Here is a 21,106-nt window from a genome sequence, read left to right as displayed (position 1 = left end):
CAGAGATTGTTAGTTAACGAGCCGATGGAAGACATTACACACGCCGAGATGGACGACGGCGTGACATATGGGATAATAGACATCAGGCTTTCATTACATTAGCAAAGATAGAGAAGAAAAAAAAAAATATATATATATATATATGGGAAGAAATCAAGAGACACTCTGGCCAGGCTGAGGCCAATCATCGCAGAGAGGAAGTGAAGGAGGCCGAAGAGAGAGTGTCACTCTCATGCTATTACAGCTCCATCTCTCCTGTCATTGAAGCCACCTGCTCCCACTGTCGCACGTGCGCGCGCGCACACACGCACGCACACACACACACACACACACACACACACACACACACACACACACACACACACACTCTGGCACATATATTTTCCATCTCGTATTTGGATTCTGCACATGTACTGTATATTCTCTCTCTCGTGACACTCACACAGATGCACAGAGGAGGTTGCGCTGCTCTTATATGCTTATGCTCTAATGCTAAGTCCTGCTCCAGAGATATCACAGAGAAATAAATAATAATTCCACAAATAAAAACCTTGCAGAGATTATACTACCTAAGGCACTGACATTCTAAAAATGGCAGAGGAGGTGAAAATTTACCCTGTGCTCACCAACTTTGCTGTCCTCTCTCCCATCATCTGTGTCTATTGTCTCCCCTTTAACCTCTACCTCTCCCGTACTCCCATCTCTCCCTCTCTCTCTCTCCCTCTCTCGCTCCCTCCTTCCTCCATTCTCGCAGCTTTCCCTGGAATTCACCTTTCTTTGTTCCCTCTAATCCTCAAAGGGGAACTTTTTGAAGTCTGGAAGTTTGGGGTGAGAAGGAGTTAGAGACACAGATGGCAACTGGGGTGGGGTGGGGGGGGGGTGTAGAGGTAGAAGGATATAGTATCTGGGTGGTGGAGAGGAAGCTTAGAGGAAACCAAATTATCTTCCTTCACTTTTACTGCTCCCCTTCTCCTCATTCCTCTTGCTGTCTCTCTCTATATAGCATCACCCCGACTCTCTTTCTCTCTGTCCTCTTATCAACTCCCCACCTTGCACTTTCAAGGACAAGCTTAACTGTTAGTAACACTAAGGATTGGTTCAATCTGTGTGTGTGAGAGAGAGAGAGAGAGAGAGAGTTTTAGACACGTGATTTCTTGTCGGGTGGTTCTTTATTTCATTTTTGACTGCATTCATTTTATGAATATATATATATATATATATATATCAATATCTCTACGTGTATATATGTTTATATATATTTATATGTGTGTGTGTGGATAGTAGTGCCTATGTGTAGTGTGTATGGTGTGTACACACATGAATATCCTGTGTGTGTTGTGTGTATTTCTCCCCAGGATTTGCAGCAGCAGAGTCTAATCCTATCCTCGCTGCTATCGCCTTACCTTCCTTCTTACCATCACATATTTATCCCCATCTCTTTCACTCTCACCATTTCCCTTTTTCCTTCTGCAGACCACTTAACCCAGTTCCCTCCTAAATATGTAGTACTAATATACAAACACACCTCCAAAAATAGCTGGACTGGAGAAGTTCACTGCTGCCTCCTGTTTCACCGTCTCAAACAGAGGCATTTTTGAAGTGATGATGTTGTGGGGATAAACCTGGGGGGAAAGTGACTGTGACAGGGAACCAGGCACCAGACGTACGCCTGTCCTCGACCCGTAAACCCTTGACTAACTTACTGTTTTCCTTCTTGCTTGCTGTTTCCAGTTTACCTGCCCTGAAACATGGAGGCGTGATTAACTAGAGACTCATGAATTAGTCAAGTCTTTTTCTCTTGAGTGTACCGGATTTTTTGTTAAATCATTTTCAATATTGGCCCCCAAACTGAGGAGCACCGGAGGGACACCTTTCCACAGCCTCGCAGCGCTCCACTCGTCTGTTGTAGACTCGCGAATGATGATTGATGAACGACTCTTATCGCTTTCCTTCGCTGTCCCTTTACTTCCTTGACATCCGTCTTGCGTCTGTTCACTACACAATGGAGGAAAATCTGAATTAGGGCTGAAACTTCTGTTGGCAGCCCCGCAAAACCAGCAGGTTAAAAATAACAAAACAAAACAAAGTGATGTATTCTGTCTGTTCGTTCTATTGATCTCGTTCGCTCTCTTTCAGGCTGTTACGGTCAGTGCTGCACTTACCTCATCAGCCATGGGGGCTAACGGCGATCGTAGCAAAACATTAAAACAACAAAAAGGCATTAAACCACTTGTGAGCGGTGCTGAGTGATGGCAGGAAGAACACAACTCACTCTCTCCAGTCGTAAACTGACGTCTCACTGGTTCCTGCTGTCTCTTTCTTTTTAAAACAATTAAATTAACAGGAAAACTAGCCACCTGCAACTTGGAAGGGGGGAAAAAAAATCAACTACAAAAAACACATTCATGAATTCGGTTATTGTTTTTCAAAGCACTCACAAACAATGACCTCCTGCTGACCAGCCTCTCTTGACAACACCTGTTGTTGTCATGTGGTATAGAAGGGATAGGGTTAGCTTACAGCTGGAGAGGGTGAGGGTCCCCCAGGATCCTTAAAGGTGGAGTCGGTCGTCCCGGAGAAAACTTGTTGACGTGTAAATGTAAGAGTCAAATACACCTCCCAGTGCCTCGCTTCACCTCGGCAGCTCAGTCACGCACACACACACACACACACGCACACTGAGCGCTCGTTAACTGACTGAAACGAGGTGAATGCCAGAAAGCGTGCGCTCATTAGAACCACCAACTCTGCCTTTTACTGAATTCATGTATGCAAAATCTATGCAGCGTCCTCTTTAGTGGCAAAAACCAAAGTTGGTGTGTGTTTGCTGGGATGCCGCCCATTTGATAACTTTTAAATGCTAATATTTTTTTTCAACAGAGGAATTAACTTGATTGATAGGTCTGTAGAGTGATGCGTGCAAAGCGCGCACACACACACAAGCACCAACCTAATATGAAGTCGATCCCCAACAGAATTACACTAAATAAATAGGGTATGCTTTGCATTAAGTAGTATTAATGGCTGTATTCATAGGAGATCCTCCAAGCCGCGTGCTTTGGGGGAAATTGACCTTCTGCAGTCTTAATTGTACCAGAGGCTCAACAGCGCCGTGACATTTAACTGTGCTCCAGTCTTAATTCTTAGCCCTCTATTCTAGTGCTTCTCTGACATTTCAGTGAGGAGACGTTTGTGAATAAAGATGTTTGGCATCTCTTTGGTGTTGTAAACAAATAAGCAAATATGCCCATCATTTTATTATTTCACTATCTCCCTCTGCCGCGCTTACAGGTTTGTCTGAGATGCTAAATTTGGTTGCCCACCCCCACCCCCCGTCCCTGGGCTGCCACTTCCTGTATCTCTCTGAGTGAGATTTTACAGCCCAGTAGCGCAAAGTGACCGTAACGTCTGCAGAGGTTTCATGGGGTTGTTAATCAATAGCAGTGACTCAGCGATTACTCTGCCAGGTGCTGAGATTTCTGCTTTTTAGAAACTTCAGTCTCACTTTGTTTTGCTCATGAACAGGAACACCACCCACACACACACACGCACACACACACACACACACACACACACTTGAAGCTGCTAGAACATACAATGCTACAAGCAAACATGTCTCTATGAGCCAAGAGAGGAAAACAAGGTTCTATTGTAAAGATATTGTACAGAGTTGTCGGTTGTGCTTGAAATTACCAATCAAATGTAATAGATGTGTCATAGGCAGATAATAAAAAGTAAAATCATTTAATTACCAGGGATTAATCTGGTAATTAACTTTTTGTTTTATCCCTCCTATCCATTTTTTTACGTCTTTCCTGACACTTTGGTGTCAAGTCGGAGTATGTTCTTGTGTGTGCGTGCCCGACATCTTTTTAAACGTGACTTACGTGCTCTCCTTCAGAGCTACTAGCAGGAGTTAGTCGGAGAACGCTTTTTTTCTCAAGCACCTGCAATCACTGGTTCCTGGTGAAGGAAAGGATGAGTGGATGGATGGACTGAAGGATGGTGTACAGTATTAGATGCAGGGATTAAGGTGGGGTTAAGAGGGAATTGAAGAATAAATGATCTTGTGGATGCTGAGAGGGAGGGCGAATAAAAGGAAGGATGTATACATGGAGGGAAGGACAAATGCAGTATGAGAGGGAGAGGAGGATGAACGAATGTGAGGTGGATGATCCACAGTAGCAGTAGTAGAGGAGTGACCCGAGCCGTCGTTAGATCTGACACAGTAGTACTCTGATTAACGACCTGCAGATCACCAAACTTCTGCTTCTTCCCACATATTTATCCCTTCGTGCCTTATTGATTTAAGTATCACATGACCTTCGAGGATCCCCATCACCTGTGGATGTCCTGACGTCTCCCTCGTGACAGCCGGTATTGTGGCCTAAACAATGTCTGAAATTCCCACTACGTGTCACCCCTGGCTCACAATAACCTGAGAAATTGCTTTTCTTTTTCTGTGTATGAGTAAGAACCAGCAAATTATTGTTTTTTAAATTTATTTTCAACGGAAATAAATAAGCAGCTTTTTATTATTATTGTTATTATTATTATTATTATTATTAAAGATGTGAACTCAGCCTATGTGCACATCCCCTTTTCTCAGTTTTTGATCCCCTCCACCTGGACCTGTATTTTACAGTCCACCTGAGTCAGTAGAGTCCAGAATTGTCGGAACTAATTTTGTGTTAAATGTACCGTGTGCTCTCAGAGCCAGTCCTCCTCAGGTGGCCCTCCTCCTAACACACCCTTCTTGGCTTCACACACACTAACATGCCCATTCTTTAGTCATTAAGTATATTAGGTATTGGATACAACACACACACACACACACACACATTTCTCACATATACACACAAAAAAACGATAGCCTCTCCAGAGCTGTGTTTTAATTGAGTCAGCTCTAAAGTGCTGGCTTAGCAGAACGATATGACTGATGCGGATTAGAACCAGCCTTCCCTTATTCATCGATTTCTACAGTGTGGGGGGGGGCAGGGGGCGGGCTTGAGGGGCAGTGGGGGGTAAGAAAGGACAGAAAGAGAACAAAATCTTGTTCTATTGATTTCCAGAAGGAGAAAAGGACATTGAGAAAGAGAGAGAGAGAGAGAGAGAGAGAGAGACAGATGGACTGAGAGTAAAGAAACATATGGGAGAAGGTAGGGGATTGTAGAATAGGGTGCCCACCTCCCCCTTTATATCAAGGGACAGAAGAAGAACAGGTGGGGGTCGAGGAAGGAGGTCAGCACAGAAGGGACTGCCATCCTTTGTGTCACCGTGGGTTGTAGGAAGAGAGGTGGAGGGCATGAATTAAGGGGAAGGGAAATAGAAAAATGATGAGGGATGGATGGATGGAGAGGAGAAAGGGAGTTGCCTTAGAAAAATATAGATCTTAATTAAGAAAGTAGGTTAAGGAGGGGGCTTAAGCAGCACTCAGAGGAATCCTGTGTTTCACTTAAGCAGAGTAGGTGTATAAATGAGGAGGGTGAAGAAGAGGACAAAAAAGACTGAGGAAAGGAAGAAAGGAAGAGATGCTTCACCTCTGAGCTCAGTGGTGTCTCACGAAGGCATCTGAGATACTCCACGTTAATCTAAATCCCTTTGAAATCCTTGAAAAGGCTTGAGTGAACACGGCGGACCAGCGGAGCCAGAGGATGTGTGTGTGTGTGTGTGTGCGTGTGTGTGTGTGTGTGCGTGTGTCGGATGGACCAGGAGCAAAAATACACTGAAGAAAGAGGCCAAAACTCTACGTGCGTGCATGCGTGTGTACGCGCCAGTGCCGAAAGTGGGGTAGTGTGTTTTATGAGCAAATTGAAGGATCTTTTGACAGAAAAACGATGAGCCCCTCCTCATGTGTGTGTGCATGCGTGTGTGTGTGTGAGAGAGAGAGAGAGAGAGAGAGCGTATGTGTGTGTGTGTTCCCTCTTCCTTCAGTATCAGTCTCTTCTGCTTGATTTCAACACTCTCCTCTGCTCACTATGCCATGAAATGTTTTTTTCACAAGACCATTACCCCAACTAGCAGTGTGTGTGTGTGTGTGTGTGTGTGTGTGTGTGTGTGAGTGAGAGAGTTGGAGGGGATTGTACAGTATGTCCCAAGCAAGCTCGGCTGTCATGTTGTTTACCCTGTACTGCACTCCTGTCATTGCTGTGAATACTGAGACTACTAACACCTAACATCTCTTTTTTTACTCTTTCTCTCTTTCTCTCTCTGTCACACACTAACACACACACACAGGTTTGCGCAGCATGTTAGGACATTTCATTAGCTCACATTCATTGAGGACAGCCTCACCCTAACCTCAACCTAAACCTCAGGAATTACAGGACTGGTCTGTGGTCCCCGCGGGGACGAGGGCTTAAGCTCATGAGAAGAAGCTGCTGCATTTTCCCGTGTGTAGATGGAACACCAGCAGATGCAGAGAACATCTATTTTATCCTGAGCTGAGGGTGATTCACTGATGTTGAACCTATTAACGTGATATATTGACAGCTGATAAAAGAAATGACTCATGTGCATCAAAGTACTAACGTTTGTCTGTCAGTAACAAATATTCAATCGGCAGAGAGTAAAACTTAGGCAGTAAACTTCTACAAATTGATGCGCTTCAGTGTGAGCTTTGATATGAACTGAATGCGAGCGAACCAACGCGTCTGGCACAGAGAACTTAGTTTTCCTGCCGACTTTTCTGAAAATTCAGTTCAAACTTGTTAAACATTTGACTGGAAACTTGACCACGGACACACTTCCACCCTCAGCTACCAGCGTACTAAAGTCGAAGCTCTGGAAAAAGAAAAAGAAAAAAAACCTGCATGTGAACGCCTCCACAGCAGCGATAGCAGTGGACCAGAGGCGTTATGTTTTCAGTTCCCCTGTCCGTCCATCTGGTTTCACCCCATTCTTTTTAAGGAAAATATCTCAGGAAGGCCTCCAGGGAATTTCTTCAAATCTGGCACAAACATCCGTTGGGGCTGAAGGATGAACTGGAAGCAGTTTGGTGGTCAAAGGTGACGATCACCGTGACAGCACGCGTGGAGAAATGCAACCCAAATATTTATTGTTTTTTGGGGTTTTTGTTTTTTGTATGAAACATGATGGAGGTCTGCGCTCTCTGACATTAACTCTGCTAGTGGTGCTGGCTGTCGGGTTCGGAATTTTTTTCCTTCACTCATTTTCTCTCCTCCAGTATCACCCTCTCCTCATCTCCCTCTCCACCAGCTGTTGCAGTCGCTCCCCATCTCTTCTTCCGCCCCACTCACTCGCTATCAGTGGTTCCCTCTTTGAACATCCTGTTTAATCGTATTGTTAATGTCCCGTTGGTCTCTCCGTTCTGTCTCTCCTATCTTCGCCTCATTCACTCTTTTCTTTTATAACACATCTCTCAGCCCTCCTCTCCCCCTTGCCGCTTCTCGCTTGCTCCACAATATCCCTCCTCCGATGTCTTTCACCTGCACTCTCTAACTCATTTGCCTCTCATTCACTATCTCGCTTCCCTCCTTTCTTTTCCATCTAATACCTTTTCATTCATCCCCACCCCTCTACCCCCCTTCCTCTCTATTCCCTCCTAATATCCCACTGTCTGTCTACCTGAGATATTAAAGCTATAAAGACAGGTGTTCAAAAGAAAGCAGGGCCAGCAAATGTGTTTCATATGCCTCCTGGCATCATTCCCTGGAATGCAGAGAGAAGAGGAGAGTCGGTGAGAGGATGAGAAAGCAGCGATATCTAATTCTCCGAGCCTTTTACGTTGACAGTATTACTTTGAGTCAAGAGGAACCTAGTTTTCTATAAAACCCTCAATCTTTTGTCTTCACCTCGCGGGACACATACAAACACATCTCCTTCCTTCTGTGGTGTTCTTTTGGATTTAATGGCGCTCCATGAAGCTCTTTTCCACCACGCAGGAACAGTGTGTACATGCTGCTTTTGCATGATGTTAATGTGCTGATTAAAAAAAAGTCCTTTTTATCAGATAGGAAATGTGTGTCAATAAGGGACCACGTTGTATTAGGGAAGGCGTGATGGACTAGGGTTTGACATTTTTAGAGAATCGACATTAGAAAGATAAGCAAAGACTTCCATTTGCTGCATATCAATGTTTTTGCAACAATTCCTGCAACCCAGACAGCCATATAAGCTCTTAGCCTCTGATTCACCACATTTTTAGAACGGTCTGGGTCGGCATAGAAATGCTTGTTTTCGTTTCGAACGAGCACTGTTTTGACAACAGCAGGAAGTGACGTGGAATCGACACCCAGCTCCTGCCGCAGTTTTTCAGCATCTCACATCTCCATTTAGCATCAAAACAGCTGAGGACCAGCAAAGGGTGTTTTCAGGCTGAAAGACCTACCCATAACGGCGTATCCAGCTTTTTGGCCGGATATATGATTTGAACGCGAGCCATAGTTTCTCCCCAGGGGGCCGTAGCCGGCAACAAGAGGTGTAGTCTCGTGGCACATCAGGATAACACGGCACACGTTGTGCTAGGCGTGTCCAAAGTCTTCAGTTTACAAATAACCCGCGCGTTGTTGTGAGGGGAGCCGCATTCTGTCGTCCCCCTGGCCAGACTTTTACCGTTCCCGAAATGTTCCTCTGCACGGAGAGGAGAGTTGGCCATCTTCCACAATGTTCGATGTGTCTTGAACTTGCAACTCGCAGGGGAGGTTTTTCTCGTCTGTCCCGTGTGTGCCTCTGTGTTTATTCTTGTCCCGCTGGATAGGGTACCTCATCACCACGCCCCAAAACTCTGTCCTAGTACCTGGAAGCATATCAGCAGGACACGGTGGCAGTGGTTAACACAAGCTTAATGTATTTTAATGTTTTGTTCTACAGGATAAAATATTTCATTTCAAGTTTCTCAAAGGCTGACTTGCCGGAGAGCTTATTTGGCTTTTGGTCGAGGAATCTTGTGACGGTACTGACTTCTGGGTCAACCTACAAAGAAGCTTCCCGCTAAGTATCTTGGAACACAAGTGTCTCACACACGATCGTTCACAAGTCGTCTACCGCTCCCTCCAGCTCACCGTACACATTTTTCTCACTTTTAGTGGTGTCACGTGACTTCCTACACTCATGTGGTCATAACTACCACAGCCACTAGATGGCATGTGTCACCTTAAGCAGGAGTAGGGGTCATTCTCCCTGCTTGTATTTACCACCTTCATGCTGGTTCATCTGCAGACGAGAGACTGTATTTTTATGTTATGAGTTTATGAGTTGGCTGTGTGCAGACCCACAGGCGCCTGAATCGTATCTCATTCTTTCACCCCAAAGCATTAAAATGAGAATCATTTACAACATTCAGTATGTCTTTAAGAGAGCGACGTGAGTGTGTGCGCACGTGTGTCTCTAACGGAGCTTGTTGACGTTTGGGGTTTTGTCGGCTTCTTTAAGGAGCACGGCGGCTGCTGGAATATCCCTACTGAATAGACTGGGATAATCTCTGAAATAGAGAGAGAGAGAGTGTGTGTGTGTGTGTGTGTTTGTGTATGTGTGCGCGCGCATGTTAGGGCAAAAAGAGAGAGAGCGAGTAATGGCAATAAGTGGAGGAGAAGGAAAAAAGGAGAGAACCAGTAAGAGGAAGAGAAGTTTGTGAGATTGGACTGTCAGCAGCTTGGCATAATCTTTTTTTTTTCTTTTTCCTTGAGATGGAGATGAGACATGACCGTGTGTGTGTGTGTGTGTGTGTGTGTGTGTGTGTGTGTGTGTGTGTGTGTGTGTGTGTGTGTGTGTGTTTGAGTGAGTTGACTCCATCCTGTTTTGAAGTAACCTAATCTAGGATGGAGACCCCCTTCACCTCCCCAAGAAGACTGAAAGTCTCCAAAAACTAAATCCCTAATAACCAGTCAGTCCTAAAAAAAAAAAAGAAACTTCTGCATCTCCCTCACACACACACACACACACACACACACACACACACACACACACAGGGTAATATAGAGGCTTATGAGTATGTATAGGACATTTTTATACTCAGTTTTGCAGATTATAAGATTTAAGTAGTGAAATGTGTTTCTTTTTTCTCTTTCACTGAAAGATTGACATTCTCAATCCGAGACTGTAATTGTCGTTCAATTGCAGATGGCAGGCAGAGGGACAGATCATCGACTGGCGCCACGCTATGAAGAGGTGGAACGTCAGTATGCCTCCTTACCAAGGTACCAATTTTCTTGTCCATCCTTTTACTCTCTCCCTTTCCTTCTATGAGACGGCACACAGCAAGCTTTCTTTTCCTCTCCTTTCCTCGAAGCCTCTAATTATATCGGCGTAGTCTGTCTTTCTTTCTAAATGTCTCTGGGGACCTCACCTTATCTCCTCTGGGGGAAAGACACACACTCAGACAGGAGTTGAAAACTGAGTCCACAATCTGCTCCCCCACCTAAACAATCACGAGTTTTCGTCCTGAAATTTAAACATTACTGATTATGTCTTGGTGTCTGGACTCATAGTTTCCCAAATTTCATCTAAATGTTTTGGCACCAGTTCTGTTAGGGAGACATTGCAACCCAATTTCGAGCATGAAAGCCTTCCAGAAATGTTTTATACATTAAGCCCAGTTTATATTTTCCACATCTGTGCGGTGGTTCACATGACGTCAGTTTTTTTTAATTGCCCGTGTCCAAGCAGTTGGCCCGCAGCCTAAAATGACCACGCAGACCGTGAGTGATGTCAAACCTCCACGTCTGCCTGCGTGACAGCCGAGGTAGTTTGAACCGAGCCACGCCAGAGGAACAGGTTTGACCACCAAGTGTAGAAACGTAGGCCGTGAGGACGAGAGGTTCTCATACAAACCCTGGAACCCAGGGATCAGCCCATTTGGATCCTTGTGGACGTGGATCTGTCTTTCAATCTGTTCTGTTCCGCCACCACACCTCCCAGTCGGGTTCAGACTGATCAAGCAAGTGCTGTCGTTCAGAGAGCAGAAGCCAGAGTGGAGAAAAGGATGAGAGCTAATCAGCAATGCTACTATTAGCCGCTATCGAAGCAGGCCAGGAATCATAGTTCAAAATGGCGACGTTGTCTTTATTACATTGAATGCAGATAAACTGTGACGCTGATGGTAAATGTGGCACGTTCTCATCGGTTGCCGCCACAAGTGGACTTGATGGGGTGGGGGTGGGGGTTAGGGTTCGTAGGAGGCTTGTCAGTAGAGGTTGACTGGAAAATTTGATGCATTTTACCAACTTTGTCTGCAGAGGGGATAGACTAACCGCCTCAGGGCTGCTGCTAAGGTGCTACCATATGAAGTTTTACAGTACCAGATAAGAAAGGACCGCTTCAGTTTCAACCATTTCTGGTTCTGTTGGGGATGGGCCATGGCATATTGGACTATCACCAACATTAGCCAGCAGCTGAACACCAGCTAACGTGTTATTCTTCATAACTGCTGATAATTTATGAGTTTTCTGCGAAATAAATATTCGAACCCTGGACGACTGCAGTTGCATTGAAGTTTTAGTTAGGGTTTTGCCGGGGATATATGAGGAACCGCAGCTGCTCCCTTGCCATTTAAACGTGTTCCTCTGAATGTGAAACACAGTCGCAGAAACACTACACTCTCCAACCATCATCAGTCATCCCCTGTCTTTCAGCGTCTCATTTTTCATTTGCAGCGTTGCCCCTTGAAGGTCTCCGTTTTAATCCCCCTCTCTTTCTTGACTCTTTTCCTTAATTCCTTCTCTCTCTCTCTCTCTCTCTCTCTCCCTCTGCCTTTCCCTTTGACCTCGTGATGTCTCACTCTCCCCAGCCCCACCCCCCCACCGCTGTCGCGTCCTTGACTTTTGGTGCGAGAGGAATGACGGGCAGAAGTTATGAACATTAGAGAGTTTATAGAAGGGCTTCCATCCCTGTTAAAAAGATGAAAGATGGCTATTTCACACCTCTCTGCTGTCTGTTGCCTGTATTGTGTATGAGAGCGCGAGAGCGTCTGTGAGCGGGTGATGACTTTGGCAGATGGGAGCGAGAGCAGTGATGATAGTTTTGAGGTCTGGCCCTGGTATCTGAAAGCCTTGGGAAATTGGACACACACTCAGTCACATACACTACACTCTGCCTCTGTTTCCACTTCCAGACAAGCACTTTAATCTGGAAATTCTGTACCAATTTTCCATGTAGCCAACATGCATGAAAATGACCCTTTAGTAATGTTTTTCTCAAATTCACTGCGGGGGAAAAAAAGCCCTCTCACAACGTGGTGACACGTCTTAAACATGCCTGCAGGGCTCCAGCGTGACTTAAAACAGTCTCACTGTCAATAATGCCGGTTTACTGGAAAACTACGTTTGTGTGTATTGCCTTCAAATCCAGACTAGTAAAGAAACGTGTCGAGGAGTCGCTTTGAACTGTAACCCCGGCTCTCCCGACCACCCTCCCAGTGCTGCAGACCATCACGTGACACTCACGCTCGCAAGAGTGGCTGCAGTGAAGATCGAGTCCACGTATTTTAATTTAAGAGAAAAAACAAAGGACAAGCAAGATAAACACAAAATATGGAGGGAAATTCATTTATTCCATCCACTATTGCGTCCTTCTTCTCTGTATCATGGATGGGCTGTGGAGAAATTCATGCTCTTAAATATTACTTGCTTTATTTTAAGAACTTTCCAAGGCTTCAAAAAAAAAAAAACAGTAAAAAAAACAAACAAACAAGCACTCTGGTGAGCTGTGGGCTCGGAGGCTCGCGGCGCTCGGCTCCTTCAGACTGTTGTGGCGTTTCTAGTGTTCAGCTGCATGTTTTACTCTAAAAAGAGAATTGATCAGGTCTGCGAGGTCGCAGGCAGGTGGGACAACGTAGCGTGATTTGTCTTCTTGTGATACGTTGGCACCAAATATCAACATTTAATCAAAACAGCTGCCATTACAAGTTGTTGACCCCCCCCCCACCCTCGACATTTTGAAAAGTTGTCTTTTAAAGATGCACTAAATACAAGTCTAATTCCACAAATCTGACACAACAATGCAATAAATGAATACGTAACTCTTTTTGGGGGGTTTCAGTTCAGTTACACAGATGTCATGGAGGAATTTTCTAAATATCTGACAATAAATCGATCAGCGTGTCATCGGTGACGCTCGGTCTCGTTGGCGAAGCGTCGTGAGAGTTGCGGGAGTTTCCCTGTGATCCCCCCCCCCCCCCCTCGCAGTTTAGTATGTTGTCGTCTGTCTCGTCTGACATGCGGGTTCCCAAATATGTTTGAAAGGAGTCAACATACAGCACACACATCAGCGTGAACTCCAAAAGGCCATGACTAAACAGATAGATTAACCTAGAACTGTTTCTCCCTCCCTGAGCTCTCCAGGGAACTCCTCTTTTTCTCCTTTTCTCCCTCAGTCTGTATTTATCTTTCTCCCTGCCTCCCTGCGTCTATTTACTCTCTGTCTCCTGCTGTCACTTAACTCGGGATGGGGGATGGGGGGGGGGGGGGCTTCGCTTTTCACTCGCACCACTGTTGACCTTATGAAATCATTATTTTGCCACTCAAGCAGAAATGGCTCACTGGCTCTATCCAGGGCTGACATACATACATAGAGCTACGTACAGTATACCTGTGTGTGTGTGTGTGTGTGTGTGTGTGTGTGTGTGTGTGTGTTCTGTCAAGTGAGTCTAGAAATAGCTGTGAGGCTGCACACTCAGGTACTGTAGTGTGTGTGTGTGTGTGTGTGTGTGTGTGTGTATTCAGATTTTGATGGCTCTAAAATTAAAACATGATGCAGCAGCAGTAGATGATGTTTCCCTGCCTTAAGCACAAACTCTTCATCTAACAAACCATCAGCAGTTGTCGCTTCATGTTCTGGAGATGAGTGTTATAACATACATTGCACATTCAGAGCAAAATTATTATTGTTCATGAAATCATCCAGTTTATTGCTCTCTAAATGTACCAGGAGTCAGGGGAGGCGTAATCTCTGTCTGAATAATCAAACCTGTTTTGAAGCAGGTATTCAGATGCTCTTAAACATTCTTAAAGGTCTTAAATTTGGGAAACGTAAGGCCGTGAAATGTCATTGAAACTTTACGCAACATTTCATAAAAGAAAAAGCCGCTTTTGAGATGATGGCGAATATCAGGATGCAACACTGTCATTAAGTACGAAGAGCGCTACTTTGAACTCTGACAGCCTCAAACAGCGCGGGTGTCGTATTATTCATCATTTAATGTATTCATGGGAAATTCAGGTGCATTTAAAATTCTATTTTAAAAAGAGCAGTTAGTTAAAGTGAATGATTGTCTGACGTTAACCTTCCAGCTGATTTAGGTCCATCAGCAGCTTGTAGTTTAGAACTCGACCATCAGAACAGCAGTTACTTCACACACTTTAACATTCGGTCTCTGCAGAAGTTTGAAAATGAAAGTTCTGTCCAGAGCGCAACCTGTACAGCTTCGTCACCTCACTCGCGTTCTCCGTGTGAATCCTTTTCCTGAATGAGGTAAAACAAACACATCTGAAGTTGAATTTGACAGCCAGAATTATTAGTATTTTGGCCCACGTTTTTGTGGATGTTGCAATACAATTAATCATATTATGAAATCTGACTTTGTTACAATCCCACTGTTTGAGCCAGACAATTACGGCTCTGTAAATTTGATGTTTGATCCGAGCTTGACTTTGTGAAGTTGAGTCAATGTTACGTCATGTTAATTCCAAAAGGGAAACCAGTAAATGCCTCCACTGCTCCCGCCTCCTCACTCAGATTCGTATCCAACTAAAACCAAACTTTCCGTATCAGAAAAATGAACATTTCAACACACGTTTAGATGATGTGAACCACCGGGAACGAGCCGTACTGAAAACTGAGTTTCTGAGTTGTCCCGTCAGCTAAAATGGAGGTATGATGGTGAATAAGACCTTTTGTCATTTTGTGTGTGTGTGTGTGTGTGTGTGTGTGTGTGTGTGTGTGTGTGTGTGTGTGTGTGTGTGAGTGAGTATGATGTGTATCTCTGTGTATCAACATGGATGTGCATGCATGTGCTGGGGTCAGTCGATGGCTATCGCAGGTCTCACCTCCACATGTGTGCTCCATTACTGACTCATTAACTAACTCGTTTTCTTTATCTCACACACACACACACACACACACACACACACACACACACACACACTTAACATGACTGATCCCTTGAAAAAAAAGATCTTGAAGGAAAATTCGAGGAAAAAAGCTAGAAAGGGGACAGTTTAAGCGCCACTGTAGCAATGATGAAGAAAACTATGTTGACCACTTTTATTACGATATCCGAATTACAAAATTAAGGTTTTCTGGAAGGATGTTAATCATTTTACTGAGAAATGCTTGGTTGACAGGGGAGTGTTCCAAGCTGCTATCAGCTGAATCCATCAACCACGTTCTTCATCTTTGTGAAGAGTCAGCTTGATGGAGGACTTGATCCGTGTTGATCACAGCGACCTGTGGCCCCGAACACAGCCCGACCCAACTGGATCGGCTCTTTCCCACGTTTCCTTCATACATCTCTTATTGGATTAAACTCACCGGTCAGAAGTGGCATCCAGGTTTCTGGGAAGGCTGTCATTTCCTCATTAGAATGATAATTAGATTATTAATAATTAGGAAGCAGATGTTGTATTGTGTCCTTCGCTCCGTCTCTGTGTGTCTCGTTCAGTTGCATTTCCTCATTTGTCAGCCTGTATATTCCTGTTTGTATCTTTTCTTTCTCTCTCTCAACCCCTCCGCCTCTCTCAGCCTGAGATGAAAAGCACATTCTTTCACTCTGTCGAGGAGGGAAAGGAAATTGAATGTCTTTCACTTCTCTTTCTTCCTCTCCCTCCCTCCATCTCTCTTGACAAGACCTCCCAACCAGGCCTGAGAGTTTCCCAGACCACTTTACAACCGCTGCACAAGCTCGCCCATTGTCCACTTGTTTTCTGTATGTCTCTGGACTCATCGACACTGTTTGTCAGCCACGTAGGGGATCCAAAGGACCCCCCCCCCCCCCCAGGTCTTTCTGTCTCTCTCGACCCGGTCTTGTTCTGAGCCTCAAGTGTTTCTGATCAACGTAGCTGCTTTCCAGAGTTCTGGTCTCAGCTTTGATCTCGATCATGTCGGGTTATAACCTGTAATGTGTTACAGAAGCCAACATGACCAGACTGGTATGTTCTCACAGGAGCGGACCGCGCCGTGGTGGAGGAAACGTGTTCCTCTAACCACGGAACACATTTGTAGTGTCCTGGAGTTCTACTGACGGTAACTGATAGTGACGGGGGTTAACTATGAATTATGATATTTACACACACGCTTTGAATTGTAGCCGAAGCTGGGTTTTTTTTCCCCTCTCACACAAGTGACAAAGTCAGTTTACTTCATATTGCAGTTGTTTCTTGACACCCTACGCTTATTTGGCAGCCAGTTTCAATTTTTTCCAAAATTATAATTTTTTCAATTTGATTCATCGTTCTTTAATTAATCAGTTGGCTTTGTAGTTTTAGTTTATGGAAAACAAGGGGAAGTTCTGTGTGCAGGTAGACAAAACCACATCAACCTCAGGAAAATAAATGAATAATAAGATAAGAAAATACCTAAAGTCCAGGGCGGCACGGTGGTGCAGTGGTCAGCACTGTCGCCTCACAGCAAGAAGGTTGTGGGTCGAGCCCCGGCTGGAGCACAGGGTCTTTGGGTCCAGACTCTAAATTGACCGTAGGCGTGGCTGGGAGAGCCAATGGTTGTCCGTCTCCGTGTGTTGGCCCTGCCATGGACTGGTGACCCGTCCAGGGTGAACCCCGCCTCTCACCTGAAGGCTGCGGGGATAGGCTCCACCCCCCACCCCATGACCCTTAACAGGATAAGCGATAAAAAAAATGGATGGATGGATAAAAGTTCATCAGTGTGAGGTAAAAAACAAACAACAAATACATACAAAGAAACACCAGTTTTAATGTTTTAAGGGCAGACAATTTTTTTTGCATGTATTTGACGGCGGTTGTTGAGGCAGTGAGCCTGGATTAGCTTAGCGTGCCCACAGCTGACAGACACCCTCACCCAGGCATGACTCGTCTGTCACTGTGGGGGTGTGTCTCTGTCTCCTGCTAGTTCAGAATAATGCAAATAACTCCACACCGTAAACACGGCCCTCTCTGCTACCCTCAGTACAGCTACTAACTGCGAGAGGTCAAGTGAATGCACCAGCGATATTATTTTGTAAAGTTATCTAAATAACCGATAACTTGAATTGCAATTGAATGTCACTCGAGTATCCGTTACAAATTTGAGGACTTGAGTCTTGCTGCACAGACAGTAAATAAAGACTCCGCTTGACCTCCACTTGAGACAGATTACTGGAAAGGACGGACTCCTTGGATTAAAATGTTTCCTTTTTTTTAATTATTATTTTTTATTTTGTTTTTTTTTTTGCTGTTGAAACGTGATAAACGCAGGAGTCCTCTGGTGTGAAAGAGGCTGGTTAACATTTAGATTCCAGGATGATGGTGCCGATGACTCGTGAGGAGAAAACACCGCTGAGCAAGTCTGCAGCTCCAAAATCCGTGACCACAACCGCTCAGCCGTCTCTACAAAACCGGGTTTTTACGAGGTTGAATATTTGCTGGCGTTAAGTTAAGGTGAAAAAAAGACAAAACAGACAATAGAAAAAAAGGTAAATGCGAACGTTCTGGCTTGAATGTGAGTCGACTGGCTCCCAAACAGCGATGTTAAGATGCTGTCTGTGTGTATTTTATGGTCGGTCAGAAGCGGTAACATTGACTGCGTTTGAAATGCGACGTGGTGACATCACTTTTTTATCGGCCCTCAGTGAGAAAGATTCTGATCGTATTTTAATTAGGATTGATGATTTCAGGGTCTGACCCGGGTGAAGTGTCAGTCTCTGGGATTTTTGTTTTGTTTTTCTCCCTCCTCTTTGGCTGCGCCTCCATCACTCAGTTTCCAACTGGCATGGCCATATTTTGATGTGGTGTGAAACAGCACTCCAAATCCCCATTGTTCCGCCCTCTCTGTGTTTCCGAGGCAACAGTCTCTACCATCTGGAAGGCCCTCATCCCTCAGTTCCTCTCGCTTCCCTTTAATGGCTTCGTCCTCTGTCCTCCATCCATCAAATGTACCTTTTCTTTTAGTTTTTCTCACTGACACCTTGTGATTTGCCGCTCTAGTGTGACTCTCTGGTTTTCCGCTCAGCTTTTACCGTCTTGCCATACTTTGATTTTTCTCTCCACTTGTAATTCTTTTTATCCTCCTGTTGTCGTTTTAATCTCGATCTTTTCCTCTCATCTTTTTATTTTCCTTACAACACTTCAGTTGCGTACAGGTTTTGCGCCCTCACTCACTGCCTCTCGTGCGAACCTGATTCAAACACACACACACACACACACACACACACACACACAGGGGACTGTAATCATATAAGCCTCTTGGACAGGTCAGTTTTTCATAATGTGCAGATCATTTAATCATATTTGACAGAACTTTATTGACAAAGATGGATAGGAGTGTTCAGTTTCATTCAGACTTGAACCGTATGAGCTTGTGTGTGGATCGGATGGTGACCTTCAGCACGCCACCTCTCTGGACCGGGTTTCTTCTCTTCCTCCGTCTGATTTTGTTTCTTCTCCTCCTCACTCCCTTCCCACTTTCAACCTCCTCCAAAGTGTTTTTCTTCTCAGCTCCAGATTCTTGTCCTTCTTGATTGTTGTCCTGTTTATCATCCCCTTTAGTTGGCAAAGCCCCCCCCCCCCCCCCCCCCCCACACACACACACACCCCTTCATGGACTGCTCTTAAACTTCAGTATCAGAGTAATTTCAGCTTATGAGTGTCATCCCTTCCCTGCATGCAGTTGTTGCTCTCGTCCACCTACTGTTTGTATCTTGAGGCAGTCTTTTCAGACACATTTTATCATTATTTTATGTCACCTTTTTTTATTTTATTTTATTTTTTTAATCTTCTCAACATCTGACCCCTATCTGACCTTTTTGCTATTTGACCTTAGTACAGATAACGATTCCCTTTTCAGCTGAAGGATCTTTGCCTGTTAACCTCCTTGTAGTCCAGACATCTTAACACAGATTTGTCCCAGCTGTAAAGCGCGGCTTGTGCTCGTAGTCGTGACCCAAAATTAGCCAGCGGGTCAGAAACTCAAATATTATTTGCATTGTTCAACCCTTTTTTTTTTTTTTATAATTCACAATTTCTTGCCTTCTATACGCGACTCACTTCGTCCCAACTGACGTACGGCAAGCTTGGAGTTGTTGCGTGTAATTCCTCTAGTCAGCAATATTTAGAAGCACGTGACTGGATGTGTGTGAGGTAGTGAAAGATTGAAGATCCCCCAAACATGTATGAAGGTGTAGAAAACAACTCCAGCGAATACAAACACGCCTGGATGAATGAGAACCTACACAGACATACAAACACGCCCTACATCGAGCAGAAAAACGATTATAATCACCAGATTTAAATCCTTAAAATACCACCTACTCCCCTCCATGAAAGTGCATGTCAAACTCTGCGCATTCGTCATTCTACCCGGTAACAGCAAGAACGAGAAGAGACGCGCGCTTCCGACTGCAGAGGGACTTTAAACTGATATTTTGGATGCTGGAGACTAAAGACGGCATTTGTTCTCGTGAAGTAAAATGCTCGTCCAGCCTCGACCGCACAGCAGTGATGGCGGTTAGCGTAACCAGCCGGTTGGGAAGCTTTGGGTGTTTTGGCTGCGTTGCTCCCTGTTCCTGGTTAATCAGAGCCTCTCTCACTCTTTGACCCATCTAAGTGTCGGGTGGGAGCTGATGGAGTATCATGTGATGTTGAGGGGTCAAGGGTCAAGGCAGGTTTTAAGGGTCTCCTCTGCTCAAGCAACAACACAAACCACACTGACAGCTGAACTAACAAAAACACACACACACGCACTCACACACACACACACTCATTCACCCAGCATGCAATGAGTTAGCCATAATTGGGAAAACAGCTTAGTGTCTTACTGGGCTTCTCCATTAAACCAGCTTCAGGTGTCCCAGTTCACCAGTCAGCCCTCTAAGAGTTGGTGTGGTCACGCTTCTCGTTCCACGTACCAAGTACCATGTTCCACACACCAGGTACCCACGTTCCACGTACCAGGTACCAAGTACCAGGTACCAAGTACCATGTACCATGTTCCACATATCAGGTACCACATTCCAGGTACCACGTTCCGCATACCCGATACCACGTTCCACATACCCGATACAACGTTCCACATACCCGGTACCACGTTCCACATACCAGGTACCACGTTCCACATACCAGGTACCACGTTCCACATACCAGGTGCCCACGTTCCACATACCAGGTGCCCACGTTCCACATACCAGGTACCACGTTCCACATACCAGGTACCACGTTCCACATACCAGGTACCACGTTCCACATACCAGGTACCCCGTTCCACATACCCGGTACCACGTTCCACATACCAGGTACCCACGTTCCACATACCAGGTACCACGTTCCACATACCAGGTACCACGTTCCACATACCAGGTACCACGTTCCACATACCAGGTACCACGTTCCACATACCAGGTGCCCACGTTCCACATACCAGGTACCACGTTCCACATACCAGGTACCACGTTCCACATACCAGGTACCACGTTCCACATACCAGGTACCACGTTCCACATACCAGGTACCACGTTCCACATACCAGGTGCCCACGTTCCACATACCAGGTACCCACGTTCCACATACCAGGTACCACGTTCCACATACCAGGTACCACGTTCCACATACCAGGTACCACGTTCCACATACCAGGTACCCCGTTCCACATACCCGGTACCACGTTCCACATACCAGGTGCCAGGTACCTGTAAATGGCTGTCAATGTTCGTCATTTACCATAGCGATGAGGACCAGGAGGAAACCCATCTGGCAACAATACCTCCAAGGCAGCGATCCAGTATTTTTAATGTTTAGAATGCTAGCAAGGCTTCAGATGGCGTAGACTAGAAGAAGAGGCAGGTCATGTCGAAGATTGTCTGCTTTTTTCAACTCGCTTGTTCCCGCTCTCTTATTCATTCCTACCATGTTCCAACCCTGCAAATGAAGGAGCAAAAACATTTCCCACCCCACCAAAACCTCTGACAGTGTCATTCATGTTCATG

General features: G+C 45.1%; 1 protein-coding gene across 15 annotated transcripts in view; it reads left to right on the top strand.

Annotated features, from left to right (window-relative positions):
• Positions 1 to 21,106, top strand: part of LOC147251807 (partitioning defective 3 homolog B-like) — a 268,899-nt gene that overhangs the window by 225,383 nt on the left and 22,410 nt on the right. For all 15 annotated transcript variants that reach the window (XR_015118686.1, XR_015118684.1, XR_015118681.1 and 12 more), the window contains one exon: positions 10,081 to 10,157. Coding sequence is in view for 9 of the 15 variants with exons in the window: in XM_086219749.1 (XP_086075875.1) it covers positions 10,081 to 10,157 (77 nt within the window). In the remaining 6 variants the exon portion in view is untranslated. The remainder of the gene's footprint in view (positions 1 to 10,080; positions 10,158 to 21,106) is intronic.

The sequence above is a fragment of the Aulostomus chinensis genome, chromosome 12 (assembly GCF_037954235.1).
Source record: "Aulostomus chinensis isolate RoL2024-O1b breed Wild chromosome 12, RoL_Achi_v1.0, whole genome shotgun sequence".
Classification (NCBI taxonomy): Eukaryota; Metazoa; Chordata; class Actinopteri; order Syngnathiformes; family Aulostomidae; genus Aulostomus; species Aulostomus chinensis.
This window is presented reverse-complemented; position numbering and strand designations above follow the sequence as displayed.